We start from the raw sequence: 21,086 nt of genomic DNA, 5'->3' as shown, positions 1-21,086 counted from the left end.
ATCTCATGTCATCCCTTTGCTTCTCTCACTCAGGATCTGAACTCATGCCGAAAGCCATCTCCACTAGAATTGTAGGAGGAATCTGGTGGTTTTTTACCCTCATCATCATTTCCTCCTACACGGCAAACCTTGCAGCTTTCCTCACTGTGGAGAGGATGGAGTCGCCTATTGATTCGGCTGATGACCTGGCCAAGCAGACCAAGATAGAGTACGGAGTGGTAGAGGATGGTGCTACAATGACTTTCTTCAAGGTCAGTTCATAGAAAACCATGCATTACAAATACACATGTAAGTACACGTTTGTGAATTTAGCTACGCATTCGTTACTCGAGTTGAGGCATGCAAACTTGCCACATTTTGGCGAAATTTCGCCATTTTGAAATCAAAATGGGTCATTTTTCTGAATCACGTAGATCCGAGGAGAAAAAAATGGGGTGGGGGGGGGGTGTCAACGAGCGAGCGAAACGGTTAACTTCAAAACCGTAGTCCATGCTCAAAACTACACTCTAGTCCGATGACCTAGACCTATCACCGCCACTCTCCTCTCGTGACAACAAATGACTGACAACAGTGAGAGACGGGAGCACTTTGAGCGCCTTGAAAGGTGGAAAAGCGCTATATAAGTATAACACCATTTACCATTTATCACCAATCAGCAATGAGGAGGCGGAACCCCTCTCCATCCCAGCTTCTCGCCTGGACCCGTTGGAAATTGCGGCAGGGTATGGGATTAATGTAAAAAATTGTTAACTTCTTAAAGCTAAAAGTTTGAGTGATGGCCTATAATAGTCTTCATAAATCATTCAATCGTGTCGTTCGATCAATTCCTGCGCTTGTAATGGTGTCTATAACACAAGTATTCGCTTAATTTCTTGATAACTGATTTCAGATAGTCCTTGATATTTCACCGCCTCGTAGAACGCAGTTACTCGATGTAGCTCTAACTGCGGAGGGGCTAACCAGCGCCTTTCACACAGGGCTTTGCTAGTAAAGTTAGCAAACGTCAGTTGGGATCTGAATTGTCGCCAGTTGGTGTTGTGACGAGTTATTTAAGGCCCCTTTTTAAAGTGCTTGTTAACGATGAAAAAATAATAATAATAATAAATCATGAGCAATGAGGTAACTAGAGTGATGAACTAGTGCCTTCCATACAAGTCATGTTCAGGGCTTTGTTAGTAAAGTTCTGAATGATCACCAGTTATTTTCAACAACGAGTTATTTAACGCCCCTCTATACTCTTCGATAATTGCAGAAAGGGAAGAGTTTTGCCTTGTTGTGGAGGTCGTTTCATTTGCTTAGCCATCGAGAGCTTATCAAACCGGAGAGCTCCGCCACAGGTCGCATTTGAAAGTACCCCCATTGCCGCGCTGTTCGTACACACCCCCGTTCATAAAACAGCATACAGGTGTATGATGCCCTATCAATCGAAGTTAAGGACCATGGGACTAATTGCTTTGGTTGAATGTAAATAAAGTTATGATCACTACAGTTAATGCTTTTGAAGACTTGTAATTTTTTTAATTCTATCTATCTATCTAACACATAATAGTTAAGTGAATGGAATTCATACTGTACCTGTAAATTCATATTTTATGCTGTACAGCTGTTCTCTGCTTAATGCAAATGGGACATACTGTGTATTTTATCATTTAGATTTTGTATAATTTGCTACTTAGTGCGTCTTATATGTTCTGATTTCAGGATGAGAGATTTAGACTTGTATATGTTAAATTATTATGTGTTTAATTCGAGATGTCTCTAGTTGCACTATGGAATGCACTTTTCCGTGTATGCCGTGTGTCCATGTTACTTTGTCACCTTTTTCACCCCTTACCAGTTTGCACGCCTGCGAGTTACAGATTAGAGTTACAAATGCTCAAACTAGTTATGCACGTGCGACTTTGATTTACGCATTTTTGACTTTGCAACGGCAGGACTAGAGCAAAAGTCTCGTGTTATAAAAAATTAAATCCAGATTTCTCGTAATTACAGCTCATGCAAAGTACATATTTGTGACTATAGTTGTGCATTCGGGACTCCAGTTACACATTTGCGACTCTGGCTACCAATTTGTGAATACAAATGTACATTTTTGCAGATAGTTTTGCTACAATAATACCCCTAAGGTATAGTACTAAACAGCCATTGTACCAATATGTTGCACTGCACAGCAGGGAACATTCCTATATTGAGTAAATTGAATGTATCAAGATATGGTGGCATGGGGACTGGGACATGAAGGGATGTAACTAATAGCTAGTAGCTAATAACAATAGCAGCTTGTGCCCGACAAGCTAACGGCTTCAACTCCAACCTCGACCTGACCCATCTGCAACAATAGTTTTTTCCGTGGCAGTCTGATGTGCAACGTTCACTGCACAGACGAATAGATTTCAGTGGTCCTTCCAATTCATCTCTCATCCGGTGGACAAAACATTTACAGCCTTTCCTCATTTCGGTATCTTTTGAAATCTTTGGAAATTTGTGGAGTATGGGGTTATTTTACCGGAATGAGGAAAGCCATTTGAACGAATCGTTGACCGACACAACACTAGTGCCCGACACCAACGGCGTCCTTGCGGAAACTCCCCCAGGACTTTCCTTCTGCGCAGAGCACTTAACTCATGCTAATAAATATTATTAAGGACAAAAAAATAACTCAACTGGTATGCATGTGAACTGAATTGAACAGTTAAAACCGAAACTGTTCAATAAATCCATGTGAACATTTGCACCCCGATTATTTTTACTTCGACCACACAGTAACTTTGGCATAATATCACTTAACACCTGGGGCAGAACGGCAGGGGTGGAGTGGCCTGGAAGTCATTGAAAGACAGGCCCACTTTATGGACAATGTTGGAAGCTATCCAGCCGGTGTTCTGTCAGAGTTTGCACCCCATCAGAAATACGGCTAACTTTACAAATGGCCACAGATGCATCAGGTTTAAACTTACTATAAAGAAAGAAATATTTAATTACATTTGGTCATGGACGCGCACAAAGGAAAGGTTTCCTCACACACATCCTACCATGTGGCGCCGCTTAACTCGACTGCTCGACTCATTGTTTGGAGGTCGAGGCATTAAACCTCTTCCTGTGTGGTTGCATTTATATTAGAGGTCTGTCAAGTAAGAACTCAGGTTTTTCTTCTTTTTGTAGACACTAATTTTTCGAAATTATACACCTCCATCATTCATCAACTGATCGTCTTAAAATTATAAAACTTACTGTGAAATGGGCAAGCATCTATTGATTTTTAGAGCCCAGTGTTTAATTTTTCTTGCAACGGGGCTGATTTATTAATTGCAGACTTGTTGCCTGTAGGTTTCGAGTTAGCAAATAAAGCTCTGCTTTCGGCCTGTATTAGCACACTTGTGCTTGTTGTAACTGCTTTGATGTTATTTAATAAATTAAACCTGGCTGTGATTGACGATCGACATTAAAATGGATTTCACACCTGCTGGTGTTAGTGCCGCTGAAACATGATCATTCAATGCCAGCCACATTCCAGTTAACGTGACTTTGAAATAAACTGCTACCTTATCAAGGCGTTAAGAATCCACAGTTATAATGATAGTTGCAGTGTGTAGTAGCAGTACACAAAGACAATATGCATAGACATCACACACAACACACAGGAATAAAGTTTTCAAAATACTTATTGTTTAGGTAATTACCAACCTGTGCTGGAAGTTGTATAATGGTAGCTAATTATAATAATTACTTCATGGTATAGTCTTTGAAACATACAAGTGGCTAAGTCGTCTCTCAAGCAGAATTCCCTGTAGACTGCTGCTACAACAACACAGAGTAATTGAATAAGCAAACACCCAGGGCCGGCGCTAGCTATTTTGGTGCCCTAGGCATAAATGCTTTGTGGTGCCCCCCCCCCCCCCCCCCCCCCCCATCCACCAATACAAGACAAAACATTCAGGGATTATACGGTGAAATATTGTTTTGAACCATGGTACAAACACTTTCTAAATTAATTATAGTATTATGCAGGCCCATATTTAAAACTCAGATACATGAACTTTAATATTATACCTTTATAGACATGGACTGATAGGGCACCATATAAACATTCTAGACATAATGTGGAAACAATGAATATGAAAGGATAAATCTACATAGCTTTAAGATTGTTTTTTTTTCTAATTAGTTTCACCAGTAGATGTCGCTCTTGGCTTCTGAACCTCTCAAAAATGACCGGCCTCTTACTAATGGAAAAATTTCGGTATCAACATAGTCGTTGCATAAACCCACTACCGGTATGTCTCGTAACATTCCATTTAATTTTCATTGTGCAATGAATTTGCAAGTCACATCATTTCCACCACAGCGTTTTGTCGTGGGTTTTTTTTTGGTTGTGCACACTAATAAACCAATCATAACCCGATTTCTGGAGTTACCAGATTATTCAAGTGGTCATGTAAAGAGCATGATCCGCCATCCTTTAACTGATAAACACCGCTATTTTACATCTCGGAGCATGTGTACAAATGGAACAACGGATGTTGCTAGAGAGGCCTTAGGGACGCCAAACTGATTCGCTTTCAGCCTATGGGCCTATTCTGCAGTTAGCGAGCTTGTGTAACGCAATCGCCACACTCGCATTTTAAAGAGGTTCAGTGGGACAACTTCAAGCAAGCATGGGTTTTTGGTAGACATGGAGGAAGGCCTCTGCTGAGACCAAGAGTTTTACGTCATGTACTTGGAAAGAAATCGAACTATTGACTTAACATGTAAACCAGGTTTTTCCTGATTATCACATCACTGAAGTGCACGTAAATGCGTCAAATCTCATTATTGTCATTACCTGGTTATTCCCAGTTATCAGATTATTGTAGTCATGTAAACGTAGCTCATAATAAATGAACAATTGTTTAAAAATAAATAAATAAATAAATAAACATTCTTACCTGCAAGTGATGCACGGGCATCATCTCGCTGCTTTTTCCTCTTCCTTTTTTCCGCCCCCGACTCTTGTTGTCTTTTCGATGACATTTCCTTTCAAGAATAAACTTGCCAAAAACTGCCAAATTTGCGACTGAAGCATAATGGAGCAAACCACTAGGGAATGGGGGGGGGGGGGGGGGGGGGGGGCACCAAAGGTAGATTGACGAGAGGGCCGCACTTGCCTGCCACGGCCAGACTGTTCTCCCTGTATTTTTTAAACACTGAGGGAAAGGTCTGGGAACCAGCCCATTAACGGCCTCTCGAGCAGGTACAAAATCAATCGACAAATCAGATTCGTTTATTTGCGTGACGTGTTCTTAACGAGCAACATCACTCTTGTGCGTTGGAAGTCATCTCCACAACAACACAGATGGTGAACAGGAGAGCCGCGAATATGTTCCAATCCACGGTAAAATCAGTTTTAAATTACCAAAAACACATCGACACGAGTCATTGAAAATCAGTCTGTCTCTCGCTAGCCATGTTGAATAAACTCCGGTCTCCTCGTATGTTTACTTTCGCACACAAGTCCCTCGTCCTGCCCTCGTCGTTTTACTAATGTCACGTCTGCCCGTCGCTGATTGGTCCACTCCGCTGTCTGTTTGCTGTGGCTTGCTCCGCCCTGGAAATTGTATCCGCTGAATGGTGGCCAGACTCCATAGCTGGAACAGCGGTGAATCTGGTGTACCAGGCAAGGGCCGTACAGGAGATTCTTTTTTTGTGTAAATAATGAGCTTATGTTACTTATATTTGTATTACTTGCATTTATCAGTTATAAGCTTTATTTTAAATAGTATATATTGTTGTTATTATTACAATTACTATTTTTTAGGATTTTTTACAAACTTGATTTTTTTTTTGTGCCCCTTCAGGCAGAGTTGGTGCCCTATGCGCAGTGCGTATTATGTGAATGCGGAGCGCCGTGTCTGCAAACACCCACTGGTGCAGAGAGTTGCTTGGAAGATAATAAAATCACATCTTGTTAGAGTTTGGGCTGAATTTTTACCTTGGGAGGTGCTATTTATTTCTTTCCACCAGCAGGGGCGTCACTAGGCACTGGCGAGCAAGCAAAAAAAATTTTTTTTGCACTTATCTATAAAAAAAAATCAGATATGGTGCTCTAATCTATATACAGTGGGGAGAAGAAGTATTTGATACACTGCCAAAGGGCATTGGCAGTGTATCAAATACTTCTTCTCTTCTTCTCCCCACTGTATAATCAAACCAAAATTCATGTTTCTGTATGAAAAAAGTGATTTTTTTGTTTTCCAGACATCAGTATTCAAAATCTAAATTAGGACATCGCTTGTTGATAGTCAATTCACTTCTGCTCATGCTCATCAACTTCCATCTCTCCTTCACCTCTTCCTGCACTCCCTGTAACTGTAATTAATCGGTGTTTCTCAACTGGTAGATCTTCATCTAAAAGTGCATCATGTTGCCTAGGTGGGTTACCTAGCTTACCTCTCTCATTCCTCCTTGCTTTCTTTCTCCTTAATGTTAGTAAATAACTTACTAATATCCATTTGCAAGAGTAATGCCGATTGAGTCAAATAGAAATAAAACAAAAGGCATTACAGTACGTTACACATTACAGGGACTGCAGTAACAAATGCAATTCTTGTAAAAACAGCAGGAATTATGATGAGCACAACATACAAAATTGTTAGAGGTTATATGCTAAAGCTAGGCAATTAATTCATGCAGATTGATTCTATTATGGTCATATAAAACAAATAGCAAAAACAGAATCAGTACCGTATTGGCCCAAATATAAGACGGTGTTTTTTTTTGCATTGAAATAAGACTGAAAAAGTGGGGGTCGTCTTCTATTCGGGGTCTAGACATTATACCCATTCACGACACTAGATGGCGCCAGGTATCAATTAAGCAAATGCTGAACTTGAGTCATGTTCTTTCATCACAGATCTCAGCTACTCTCAAGTTTAACCAGTTTGCATTACTTTATTGCAATGTTTTTCCTTATTCAGATTATTTTCAAGACTACAGTAACAGTTTGGCCTCACTCTGATGGTAAATGCAGTTATTGCAATTTTGGTGTTTTATCACAATAGATTGGTTTATTTACATTTCAAAAACCAGAAGCCATTCATTTACGAATGTGATTGCACTTTAGTTTACATATTCAAATGTTCAGATATTAAGATTTGAATGACGCAAAATAACATGCTTTTTCTCTCAAATATATTGTTATAATCATTTGTTTCAGATTTACTGTAATTATTTTCTGTTTAAAATTTAATTTGGTCTTCAAAAAGTCTTTTTTCAAACTTGAGTCTTGAAAAAGAGGGGGTCGTCTTATAATCAGAGCCGTCTTATATTCGGGCCAATACGGTATTTATACAGGTCAAATACCACATATATTATTAACACAATACTAGCAAATATTAGCCTCTCACTCAAATCGCAGTTAATTGTCATTGTATTCGTAGCCAGTTAGCTAAAAGGCAGCAGCTAATCTGTCACTTCAATTTGCGAAATGCAACCAGAGTAGTTTCCCTCAGTTAACTGCCTGATACGTACAGAGTAAAGTTGAGCCATTTAAATTCACAATTCATGGGAATAGGCGACCAAACAAACATCAACATAGAGGTAAAAACGAACAATAAGGATGGACAGTTTATCTGGCACTAAACTGTAAAGCAGGTTGGAAGATGTCATTTGCACCGTCGACTGTATGATTGGCACACGCACCGTAATATTGATGCCGCATTCACATCTTGTAGTAGTAATCGGAAAAAAACGGTTCTCTATTACATGGTGTCTATAAAAAGCGCCAATCAATCACTCAACTTGTGATTAGAGCTGTTCCAACTAGTCGAAGTAGCCGACGTCATCGATGACGTAAATGCGTGGACGAGCACAACATCCCATCAACAGTTAATGAAGGTTTAAAAAAGAAAAAATATCTACATCGAAAGTTGACAATGCCAGACGCTCGGTATGCAATTGGGGAAAGCGGCACAAAGCCAAAAAAGCGCACCAGACAAAACATTAACTTGTTTCAACGAAACAAAGGAGGGTAAACTGTTGTGTCCAGTCTCTTCAATGCCACACTTGCATACCAGGCTGCAGGTCGGCCGTGAATGAACACCTAAAGCGCCGTCATCCAGTTGTAATTTTGGAAGATGACAGGAGACAACAAGCTGGCAGATCGTAAATTCATCTAACTGTCCACTGTCTTAACTGATGTGTCAGGTGCCACTTGTGAGGAGTTTCTCGCTTTCTTTCAAAACAAAGTCTCTTCGGTTAGGCAAAATGTCTGCAATTCGGGTATCTCATCAGATAATCTACATCCTCCAGAACTGCTCACTGTTTTTGAACAATTTGATCTCCTTTCATTGTCATCTCTATCTGAAATAGTTAGTGGCATGAAACCCACTAACTGTCCGTTAGATATAATTCCAGCTGGCCTTCTAAAGGAAGTCTTTAGTTGCCTCGGACCAAGTCTGCTGGCTCTTATAAATAACTCTCTCAGTACCGGTTCTGTCCCAGCTGCCTTCAAACAGGCTGTAGTCAGACCCCTTCTTAAAAAACCCCATCTCGACTCCTCCGTGCTGTCCAATTTTAGACCCGTCTCCCACTTGTCTTTCCTTTCTAAAGTTTTAGAAAAAGTTGTTTTTATTCAATTGCAAACATTTCTAGAGACAAACTCCATCCTTGACAAGTTTCAATCAGGCTTCAGGTCCAGACATAGCACTGAGTCAGCACTGTTAAAAGTGCACAACGACATTTCCCTTTCTGTAGATAATAGAAACCCAGCAATCCTTGTTTTACTAGATCTCACAGCAGCATTTGATACAGTCGACCACACAGTCCTTGTATCTCGTCTAGAACACTTTATAGGTATCTGTGGTAAAGCTCTACAGTGGTTTAAATCGTACCTGGAACATAGGACCTTCTCAGGAATGATTGGGGAATTTTCCTCCTCACAAACCTCTCTGTCTTGTGGGGTGCCACAAGGCTCCATTTTAGGGCCTGTTCTCTTTGCACTTTATCTCCTACCTTTAGGATCAGTTATAAAAAAACATAATATCTCTTTTCATTTTTATGCTGATGACCTGCAGCTGTATCTCCCCCTGAGACCCAACGAACAAACTGCTCTCACTAAATTAATGGAGTGCATATCCGATGTGAAGCAGTGGCTAGCGCAAAACTTTTTACATCTTAACGAAAGCAAAACTGAATATATTACTTTTGGCACACCTTCTATGTTAAATGCCCTTGAGCCCAACCCTGGCACTCTGGCTCCCTTTTCTAAAACACATGTTAATAATCTCGGAGTGATATTCGATTGCAGGCTCAACTTTGAAAAACAGATTAGTTCTGTTGTAAGAGCAAGTTTTTTCCAGCTCCGTCTCTTGGCCAAAGTGAAGCCTTTTCTTACTCGCCACGACCTGGAAAAAGCAATTCACGCTTTTATAAGCTCGAGGCTGGATTACTGCAACGCACTTTATGTTGGTCTTCCCAAGTCCTCAGTTTCTCATCTCCAACTTGTTCAAAATGCTGCTGCTCGATTTTTAACAGATACACCTAGACGTGAACATATTACCCCCGTGCTATCATCGCTCCACTGGCTTCCAGTCCATTTTAGAATTGATTTTAAACTTTTACTGTTTGTTTTTAATTCTATTAATGGCCAGGCTCCTTCTTACTTATCAGAAATTTTAACCATCCGTAACTCTGGCAGGACTCTTCGCTCTACCGGCCAACTTCATTTGCAAGTCCCAAGGTCCAAACTCAAACAGTGGGGAGACCGATCTTTTGCGGTTGCTGCACCCAGGTTATGGAATAGTCTTCCCCCGGAGATCCGCACCACTACAAATTTGGGCCTTTTTAAATCTCGTTTAAAGACACACCTTTTTAGACTCGCCTTTCCCCAAGATTAATTTAGCCTGGTTTTATTTCCTTAGAGTTTTTAATGTTTTCGGATTTTATCTGTTTTATTGTTTTGTTTGCTGTCTGACTAATCGTGATGCGATGTTTCGTTTCTTTTTTTCTTTTCTTTTCTTCCTAATGTCATTGTATAATACTTTCCTGCCTTTTATTTACTATGTGCCATGTTTGTCTTTGTTGTAAAGCACTTTGGGGACCTTTCGGGTTTTGTAAAGGGCTATATAAATAAATTTGATTTGATTTTTTGATTTGATCTAACTAACGACTTTTTTCAATTGAAGTTGCTAAGCCTGTCGCGATATGCAATAACTGCAATAAAAATGAGGGTTCCTGTTCCTTTCACAGATGTTTATTGGTCATCAACACACCGTAATGTTAAAGTTCAGACATACAAAACAAGGAAACACATCTATATTAAACACTGTAGGTGTTAGCATTGCTACATTGAGGCTAACGGGGGAAAAAAAGACAACCTACTAACCACTTCAGCCTGCTATAAAGCAGTCTTCTCCAAAACGCAAACTTGTGGTTAAAAGGTGACACTTCCAACATGAAAAATCACTGGTTAACAGCATTTGCAAATGAAAAAAATGGGGAAAAAAATCTATTACTAACACCACATGCAATGACGAAAAAAACTTTTTTTGCAGAGTGTAAAGCTTATGGTTAGTGGTTTACTGAATATACTCCCGTTGAACATTTCAAGATAAAAGCACGTCATGTTCTACATATAAATAACGATTTTAGTTAACCCCCCAACTTCAGAATTCAGATTCTACACTAAGAATAGCTTCAAAATGACACCCTTTATGAAAAGTCTTATTGGCAATGAGTAATTATTATAATAATTATTAATGCTGTATTATATCTAGTAGTATACAATAATATTAATGCTAGATTATTTTTATAAGAATTGTTTTGAATCATGTTGGAAAGGCAAAGTCTGTTTCCATTCCATTCTTTTTTTTTTTTTTTAAAAACCTGTCCTGTTCAGCTGTTTGACACAGAGAATGGAAGTCTAAGTGCCCAGATTCTGAACAGTTTTAATGTTTCACATTGAGAGTCTGACATACTCCCATTGTGATCATTCAAAATACCTTTTTATTATGACAAAGCAGCGAACAGGAAGGGATTATGGGGGGACAGAAGAAAAGAAATACAAGAGAAGAAGGAAAAGAAACACATACACAAACAACAACTAGAAATACATTGAACATCTAAACTAGTTACTAATATGCTGGTGCTATCGTCAGCGAGATGTATTTCCGGTTTACACCATGTGGGGGCCTATTGGCCAGTGAAAGAGGAGAATGGGGGTGGGGGTGTCTATAAGCCTATAAGCTAAGTGATTGAAAGGGGTAGAGTGTACATAAATCAGTTCTGTGATCTAGAACCCAGTAATCGTGTGAATCTCTTATGAGTAAGCCCGTTGGCGACCAACCCTACGCCGCCGCATCGCCAATCCCGGCACCGGGACCCCCGACCCGAGAATGCCCTACCACATCCAGCAGCACGCAGGCCCCACCGGGCGCGCGACAGCCACGCAGACGGGCGGAGAAGCCGCGCGGGCGCCAACCCAGGGCCACAGCCCCCACCCAGCCAGCCCGGGGAGGGAGGGAGGGCGGGGGGCCATGCGCAGCCCATCCCTCCTCCCGCAGCCCAGCAAAGGAGCCATCGTCCCCCCCCCCGGGACCCAGGGTGGTCCCCCGGGCCACCCGCGCACCCATCAACCGGCCTTCAGGGATGGCAGGAGGGGACGCACCACCAACCCCACGCCTACACCCACCCCCGCCCGCCCACCCGGGCCACGAGCCACAGCCCCCCAACCGGCACGGCACGCCACGGGACCCCCAGCTGCCCACCAAGCCCCAGGCAAGGCAGGGTCCCCCGCCGGTGCAGGCGACACCCCGCTGATACACCGGCGCCCAGTCAGCGACCCGCGACGGAGCGCAGGGCGGATGCCCAGCCAGAGAAGAGAGGGGAAGGCGGAGGCAGGAGAACGCCCAGGAACTGCCACGGGGCGATGCAAGATCGGAGACCCGACCCCCCAACCTACTCCCGCAGCCGAGGCAGAGGGGAGGCCACACCCCAGGAGCCACGCCATATAAAAAAGCGTGGGACCCACCTACCACCCTATTACTGTGGCTGCCAGGTTCCCGACTGGCAGCCATCACCCAGCACCGTGATGGGGGTGTGAGGGGAGGGTAGTGCAATGTATGCATTAAAATAGGAGAGCTTGGCTTGGGGCAGTGGGACCGCAGCATGGAGCTTCTGCCCAGCCGCCCGTCCCACCGCCCTTTGCCAGAGCTCTCCTGTGGAGTATGATGTGTGGTGCATTTAAAAAAGGTGCAGAGATGGCGGGGCCTGTGGTGAGGAGGCAGCCGTGAGGTACCCCCACCCCCAACAGGTCCCAACCATCCCACAACCTTGGTGTGTGGTGCATTAAAAACAGGGGGGAGCCGGGCCGGGACTGTAAAGCCCCGTCCCAACTCTCCCCGGAGAAATGTATGAGCATGTAAGTGCCAAGGTGAAAAATATTTACAGTGCCGAAGTGAGAAGTGCGTGAGTTAAGAGGCAGGCTCCCGCGGGCGTGGCCCCGTCCACCAGAACCACCGGCCGCAGGGCAGAAGAGGCGTCAGGGCCCCGATCAATCTCCGCCCCAGACCACCCAAGGCGCCTCCGCGACCCCCCCCCCCCCCCACCCACCGAGCACCCACCCCGCACTCCGAGCAGGCGCCACACCAAGCGCCGGCGACCAGGGGACGTCCACCCCACCGGCAAGGGACAGCAAGCCTCACCCAAGGCCCCGCGGGCCCCAAGAGGCCCCGCCAACGACCCCGCCGGCCGGGGGGCAGCAGCGGCCGCCGCGGCCCAGGGAGGCGGACAGGGCCGGAAGCAGACCAAGGGGACGGAAGCGCGCCCCCCGCAACCCACCCCCGGGCCAGGAGGGGCGCGCGGCATGACACCAGAGGGCACCTCCCCGGCACCCGGTACAGGGAGACGCGGCTCCGGCCGGGCGGACCTGGGAGGGAACCATGGCTGCCGCATGCACCCCCCGGCCCCCACCCCAACTCCACCCCACCCCGGCCGGCCGGGGAAGGGCCGCGGCCCCGGACCGGCACCCGCGCGGCCCCCCCACCCGCCCACGACACCAGCGCGCGCCCGACGGGACCCCCGCACAGCCAGACGCAACCAGACAAGCCCCGGCCGAAAATCCCGGGGGCCAAGACCGGCGACGGGACGGCCCAGGGCAGGACGCCAACAAACTCCACCTGTAAAGCTGACAGAAGAAGAGGTTTATCAAACACCATTAGATGTATGCCAAGGACCGGTGAAGTGTATTATTTACGCATAGTTCCTTAATTGTTCCAAGTCTGATAATATATAGGGTGTTCCAAAAAAAAGTTGCATATGTTCCCCAGCAGCTGGAAACCAAATTGTCTATGAGTATCCTTGTAAAATAAGCCCATTGACCGACTAAACTGTGAAGGAAGAAAGTGTATTTATTACATGCTGTTGGGAGTGTACAAAACAGTTTGGATTTAAACATGTCCTGTTTCCAGCTGCAGAAGGATGCATACAACTTCCCTGGACACCCCGCATACATCAATTTATGTGTACATTTTTATTATTTTTGTGGCATTCCTTCGCAGGTGAGAGAGAATCCTTATTCTATGTTCATCATTCTTGCGACCGTTTCCCACTGTTGTTCGTATTTGTCCATTTTATTTGTCTGTTTGGCAGATATTTTCTCTAATGTTATATATTCAATGATTAGATTTAGCCATTGGTTAATGCTAATGTTTTGTTTGTTTTTCCAATTCAACAATATTGTTTTTTTGGCTATCGTTAGACTTGCTAGTAGTGGACGGGTTTGATGGATAGAGATATTCACTGTATTCAGATCGCCAAGCAGACAAAGAGTTGGAGACAATGGAATCCTGCAGTTCAATAGGAAAGAGAGTTTCTTCGTTACCTGTGCCCAGAAATCTTGTATTGGTTTACATTGCCAAAGAGCATGAAAGTATGTATCTGAAGTATCTTCGTTGCAGTTTGTACATTTATCGGATTGGGAGAACCCCATTTTGTGCATTTTAGATTGAGTAATATGCCATCTGTGCAGTATTTTGAACTGTATAAGCTGAAGGTTCTTATTCTTTGTCATTATAAATGTATTTTTACAGATGTTGGACCAATAGTTATTATCTAATGTTACCGAAAGTTCGTTATTCCATTTTTGGATCGGTAGGCAAGTAGAGTTGTTACATGAGAGGGCTTTATATACTTTTGAAAGTATTTTTTTTTGTTGAGGATGTATATTTATTATTTTATTTACGAAAGGTGGTGGGTCTAACGTACCCGTTAGTGATGGAAATTTGCTTCTGATGGCTGCCCTGATTTTATTGTATTGCAGGAAATTGACCCCTTTGATCTGGAAATCTTGCAGTGTTTCCATTCCATTCTTTTGCACTAGTTAATGCTATCAGTATTTGGCCTCATAGCTTGTGATTTATTATTGTTATTTACGTGTATATTTGTACTTTAATAATGAATTTAAGTTTTCCAAAATGTTTTTATGAATTAACAAAAACTTAATTGCTAGCTTAGTAAAAAAATAAATAAATAAAAAAAAAAAGATTAGTCGACTAAATGTTAAAAAAAAAAAAAAGTCTAATCGGGAGAAAACTAGTTGTTTGGGACAGCCCTACTTGTGATGTATCATTGGAGCATTACTATTACTATAGGCTACTCTTTTTTGTAGCAACCATGTTTTTATCCTACATTGTAAACAATTTACAACACATACATACAATTTTCCATCTTGGGATCTCAGATCTCCCAATACACATGAACGCAGCATATCTCCCTGAGGTGCTTCGCGGAAGTGTGAACTCCGCTCCCGTATTTGGAGTGAATAGAATAGAATAGAATAGAATAGAATAGAATAGAATAGAATAGAATAGAATAGAATAGAATAGAATAGAACACCTTTATTGTCATTACACAAAGTATTATGAAATTCAAAGCTGCCCTATAGAGTGCACACACACTTCCGCATAGAATGGACTAATAGTATATACAATCTCCAATATGAAAAATTTAAATAAAAAAAAAAAAAATGTATGTATACATATATATATAGTTATATATGATACTCTTGTGGTAAGGGTAAAGTGATATTTGATAGCAGCATCAATAATAAATATTGGTTATTAACAATGCAATAAAAACACGATTTCAGTTTACAGTATGAGTCCATTTGTAGATCGCCGCAGTAGTATAGGTAAAGTACGTGTGATAACTTTCAGTAATAAATATTGGTTATTAACAGTGCAAAAAAAAAAAAAAAATACAGTTTACGATATGTTACTCAGTGCAGACTGGAGTTGAGTATTGTGACAGCTTTAGGGAAGAAGCTGTCTCTAAGTCTGTTTGTTCTGGCCGATATAGATCTGTATCGCCTGCCAGAGGGTAGCAGGTTGAACAGATGGAAGCCGGGGTGTGTGGTGTCCTTTATTATGCTTTTTGCTCTGTTCAGGCATCTGGAGGCATAGATGTCAACCAGAGAAGGCAGGGATTTGCCGATGATCTTTTGGGCTGTGTTGGTCACCCTCTGCAGTCTTTTCCTGTCTGCCACTGTGCAGCTTGAGTGCCACACTGACACAGCGTAGGTCAGCAGGCTCTCTATGGTGGAACGGTAGAAGGTCACCAGCAGGCTTGTGCTCAGTTGTCCCTTTTTGAGCACTCTGAGAAAGTGTAGCCGCTGTTGGGCCTTCTTGACTAAGGCTGACGTGTTGGTTGACCAGGATAAGTCCGCAGAGATATGGACCCCTAGAAATTTGAATGACTGCACTCGCTCAACACATTCACCTTTGATGTACAGGGGGGCAGGAGTGGCGCTGTTTCTCCAGAAGTCCAGGAGGAGTTCCTTTGTTTTGGAGATGTTTGGTGCCAAGTTGTTAGTTGCACACCACCTCTCCAGGTTCAGGAGTGGGCTCAGCACACAGCCTTGCGGTGAGCCAGCGCTGAGGGTGCGGGTAGATGAAAGGTGGCGGCCCAGTTTCACCTGTTGGGGCCGGTTGATTAAAAAGTCTTTAATCCATGAGCAGATAGATGATGGGAGCCCCAGGCTGAACAACTTGGGGATCAGGATGTCCGGTAAGATGGTGTTGAAATCTGAGCTGTAGTCGATGAAGAGCATTCTGACATAACTCCCTTTCCTCTCCAGATGGCTCAGAGCAGAGTGGAGAGCTGTGGCTATTGCGTCCTCCGTCAATCTGTTAGGCCTGTATGCAAACTGGTGTGGGTCCAGGGTGGGGGGGAGACAGGTTTTGATGTGACGAAGAACCAGTTTCTCAAAGCATTTCGTTATGACGGGGGTGAGTGCTATGGGGCGGTAGTCGTTGAGGCAGGTTGTGGGTGACTTCTTGGGGACAGGGATTATGGTGGCGGATTTCAAACAGGTTGGGATGATGGCTTGTTCCAGTGACCTGTTGAAAATGTCTGTGAAGACCTGTGCTAGGTGGTCAGCGCAGGCCTTCAGCACCTTTCCTGGTACTCCATCCGGTCCAGTGGCTTTCCTGGGGTTGACGGCCCTGAGTACTCCTCTCACCTTCTCAGGCGTCACCCTCAAGATGAACTGAGGAGTGCCGGTGATTGCTGTTAGTTGAAGTGGGGGTTGTGGAGGTGTGCTGGTAGATGGTGTGTTCTGTAGTGGAGGCGGAGGAGGTGGTGTGGCTGTGTGCTGCACCCGGGCTTCAAAGCGGGCGAAAAAGCTGTTCAACTCCTCCGCTAATGCCGCATTTGAGTCCCCGGCTGACACAGCGGAGCCCCTGTAGTTTGTGATGGCCTGGATGCCCTGCCACATCTGCCTGGGGTATGTGAGCTGCTCCTCAATCCTCCTCCTGTGGTCTGCTTTGGCAACACTGATACCTTTCCTCAGGTCGGCCCGAGCCCTGCTGTATTGCGCTCTGTCACCAGATCTGAAGGCTGCGTCTCGGGTGTGAAGGAGTGCGCGTACCTGGCCAGTCATCCATGGTTTTTCATTCGGGAACACCCGAATGTTTTTTACCCCGGTGACTGTGTCAATGCAGTGCTTGATGTAGGACAGCACCGCATCCGTGAATGTGGCCAGGTCCTCATGGTGGAAAATGTCCCATTGTGTTCGCTCAAAGCAATCCTGTAGCTGGGGGAGTGCATCGTAAGGCCAGGTGGTGATTAAGTGTCTTTGTGGCTTTGATTGCCGGCTGAGTGGGGTGTATGCGGTGGGTGTGACCAGGGAAAGATGGTCAGACTGTCCGAGGTAGGGGAGGGGGATCGCTCTGTAAGCATGTTTTAGGTTTGAGTAAACATGGTCCAGAGTGTTCTTGTCCCTCGTTGCACACTTCACATTTTGGTAAAATTGGAGCAGCACAGTTTTGAGGTTGGCCTTATTAAAGTCTCCAGTCTCAAAAATACGGTATGTTATATTGTATTATATTACATTAGATTAATTTACAGCCATCTATTATGGTAACCCAGGGTGCAGAATGGAGCTTTTGCAAAGCCCCACCCCCTTGTAAAACTCGGTCAACCCAAAGCTCTCTCAAATTCTCTCAGTGAGAGTGATTCAGTGAACAAACGATTTATGGATAAGGGCGAGAGTTCAAATTTCTCGATTAGCACTACCACAGCTGGCAATAGACATGTTTTTTTTTTTTTTTTTTTTTTTTTTTTTATTTATGAATTTCGTCTAGAAGCAGACAGAGATGGTTGCAGTATGCAGTGGAGCGGTATGTCCATGGTATTAAACTTTACAGAGAGGAGACCATTCTCATAATCGAAGCGAAATGCTACCACTCGCAACTTAAAATCGAGAAACCCCACTGGCCTAGTATAAGGGTGACCATATTTTGATTTACAAAAAAGAGGACACCCGGCCCAGCCTCGAGATACTTGAATTTTACCCCAAGTTCACTCAAAGTTGCCTATATCACTTTAATAAATTTAAAGTGTGCCTCCTCTGTCTGGATAGAAAAATTCAGTATTATAAAAGAAAAAATACTGTATATTTATTATATACTATATAGAAATATTTTTTTACTCAACAGGTAACAGGTTTCTTCACGTAACTACAGGTTTTATTCTTCCTAAAAAAAAATAATCAAACAATAAAAACGCCAAAAAAATAAATAAAAATAATAATAACCTAATGCAGACCCATGGAAATGTAGTCCAGTCAATACATACACACACATAGTAAGCTATGTGCCAACAGCATAAACATCTTAGAACTACAACTTATTGTAGTCTGTAACTGCCTGATCTCTTGCCAAACCATCAACCTAGTACATGGCAGTAATGCCCCATGATACAAGGGGTAAACTGCCAACAAAAAACAACGACTATTCCTTCTCCCCCTACTAGTAGGAGCCACATCAATACAGGCAGGTGCTGCCCCCCAGCGGCCGGAGGGACTCTCTTCAAATTGGTCCCGTGAAAAATAATGAATACCGCACATTTCACGAATTTATAAAACCCGGCCGGACGCTACGGAGAGGATGTGAAAAGTGGACTTGTCCGTGCAAAAGAGTACGTTTGGTCACCCTACCTAGTATCTATCTAGCTTTAATGTTAGCTACTTAGCAGTGTTGTTTTTGGAAGCCATTTTAATTTTCGTCGTAGTCTTTTGGATGAAAATACTTATTAGTCTTAGTGATATTTTAGTCATTTCAAAATGTGTTAGTTTTAGTCTAGTTATAGTCGACGGATATTAAAACAAGTTTTAGTTGACAAAAAACGTAATAGATTTAGTTGACGAAAACACGAAGTTCTAGTAAAAAATAAACATTGACAGACAAGTAAACACTTATTTTCACAACACGAGCTTTATTTTGATGTGATTTACACAATGAATACAGTAAAATAATATTCCTGCTGTGCAGGGAGGTACAAGTCATATGTAACTTACAATTTATAAGAAACTTAATGTAACCCCCGGTTCGAGATGACGGGGTTCTGTTATGAATGCAATTGTATTTGGGCAGAAAACTAGGTTCTCGGAGATTACAATAAGGAAAATAATGTTTAGTAACTGAAATAACTGGAGTCGAGATGAGTAACAAAATAATTGTATTAATACAAAAACTATTTATAATTTAAGCCGGCGATATATACACAAATATATACAATAAAATAACAAAAATTCAAACCAGACAGTCCGTCTAAATTCAATTCAGTTGGTTTCCGGGCATTAGCTCGCCATCTTCATCTGTTGGAAAAGTCTTTATCCAGTGTCGAATTCTTCATCCACGTCCAATGAATGGAATGAAAGGAGGAAACAAAAAACCCAGCCTGCATAACAATAATTAAATTACTGTATACAGCCTTTTATCAATAATTGAATCTTTTCCATAGCTATAGCTTTTTTTCCCTTTGTCTAAATATTACATTGTACCAGTAATATTCACATATTTCAAAAATATCCAAATCAAAGTTAATGCTTATGCATCTGCCATTCAAATGCAAAATAACATCATCATCTTAATCAATACAATACAATGGTTACATCATTCGGTGCTATAACATAACACAACAAACAATTCTTCATTGAATTTTAACTGTTTTTCACTCATTGCTAACGTTGGAGTCGCGCTAGCTTAGCATTAGCATTTCGCTAGCTTCGTGTTAGCGTCGCGATTAGCATTTCGCTAGCTTCGCGCCTAGCATTTAGCCAACTTGGCAAGAACAAAACAACTCACCAAGACGAAGTTTTTCTTTTAATGTGAACTTGAGTGGATGCAGGCTCCAATCCTCCGGTTCACATACACTATAAGTTCAAAATAATATTTTCAAATTAGCATCAAATTAGCAATGATGAATGTCTGCACTATTTTCCTTCATTTTGTCAACACTCACCGAGGAAATGTAATTTCCTTCTTATTATTTGTTCAAACGGCCTTATTTCAGCGTTGAGTCAATTATTTTATTTCTAGAAGGCTGACTTATTGGCTCCAAGCGCTGAGGAAGTTCACTACGTCCTTCCTCTTTGGCATCCAAGCGGAAAAGAACGTAAAATAAAGAACCTTCGAGACGATGTCTCGAGAGGGCGGGATCATGTTAATCGGACCAATTAAAATACTATTATCCTCACATGTGAACTCACAGGAGGAAGTCAAGCGTAAAACAACAACAACTATTTCCTTTTACAAAATAATTGCACTTTCAAAATAAAATGGCTTTATATTTTCTGTACTGGGTTACACACACTCCCCTGTTAAACCTCATGCATCTCCCGATGCATGGTATAAAATTGACGCACATCGGTAGCATTAAGGGAATCGGCGAATGCGGTACTTAAACCTTGAAACAGAGATTTCACAACCGTCAATAGTGGATTTCCTAATTTAGGATAATCTAATCTTATTGGAGGTCGTCTGTCTCTCTCAGACCTTCTCAATGGTTGACTGGTTATGGGCTCACGTTCTTCTTCCATAACGAAGTTGTCTGCCGTTTTCTCAACTGAATCTTCAGAAATATTTTCAGGCAAGGCACTTTCAGGCGGAAGAACAATTTCATTTTCCTCAATCTCGTCACAGCGACTGTTGTCAACCTTTGATGACTTTTTCAGGGATTGTACCTCTTCCATATTCAAGTCTTCACTTGACTTCTCTTCAGAGGATTGTGTCATGTCCAGTGTTTCTATCAAATCCGGTGTTTCTGTCAAATCCAGTGGTTTTGTCATTTCTGGTGTTTTTGTCATATCCGGTGTTTTTGCATATTCACGCACAGTAGAAAATCTTGTAATCTCTTTAAACCGGGAATTGTCTACCCATGGAATTACAATGTCGTCGTCAGGTGAATCAGACTCATCACAATCATTGAGTTCAATTTCCGTTGTTAAACGTGTTTTAGGACGATTAACGACTTGCGGCTCAGGTTCGGATACGGCAGCCATAGGAAGGAAACTGCAAGGAAGCAAAAGATCTCGGTGCAGAGTTCGGAAAGGGCCTTCCTTGGACTCAGGTTTCACAGTGTAGACTGGCAAATTGCCTGCTTTTTTCACAACAACATGGATATCAGCCTCCCACTTGTCTGCAAGTTTGTTTTTTCCACGTAGTCGCACGTTTCTGACCAAGACTCTTTCTCCAATATCGAGTTCAGAAGCAGAGATTTTCCGGTCAAATCTTGTCTTGTTTTTGTCTGCAACCTTTTGTGCATTTCTTGAA

General features: G+C 42.7%; 1 protein-coding gene across 3 annotated transcripts in view; it reads left to right on the top strand.

Moving 5' to 3' along the window:
* LOC130914209 (glutamate receptor ionotropic, kainate 2-like) overlaps nucleotides 1-21,086 on the top strand; it is a 284,668-nt gene that overhangs the window by 216,702 nt on the left and 46,880 nt on the right. For all 3 annotated transcript variants that reach the window (XM_057833198.1, XM_057833197.1, XM_057833199.1), the window contains exon 13: nucleotides 34-251. In XM_057833198.1, the coding sequence (XP_057689181.1) occupies nucleotides 34-251 (218 nt within the window). The remainder of the gene's footprint in view (nucleotides 1-33; nucleotides 252-21,086) is intronic.

Source organism: Corythoichthys intestinalis, chromosome 4, assembly GCF_030265065.1.
Source record: "Corythoichthys intestinalis isolate RoL2023-P3 chromosome 4, ASM3026506v1, whole genome shotgun sequence".
Lineage (NCBI taxonomy): Eukaryota > Metazoa > Chordata > Actinopteri > Syngnathiformes > Syngnathidae > Corythoichthys > Corythoichthys intestinalis.
Note: the sequence above shows the minus strand (reverse complement) of the source record. Positions and strands in the feature narration are given on the sequence as shown.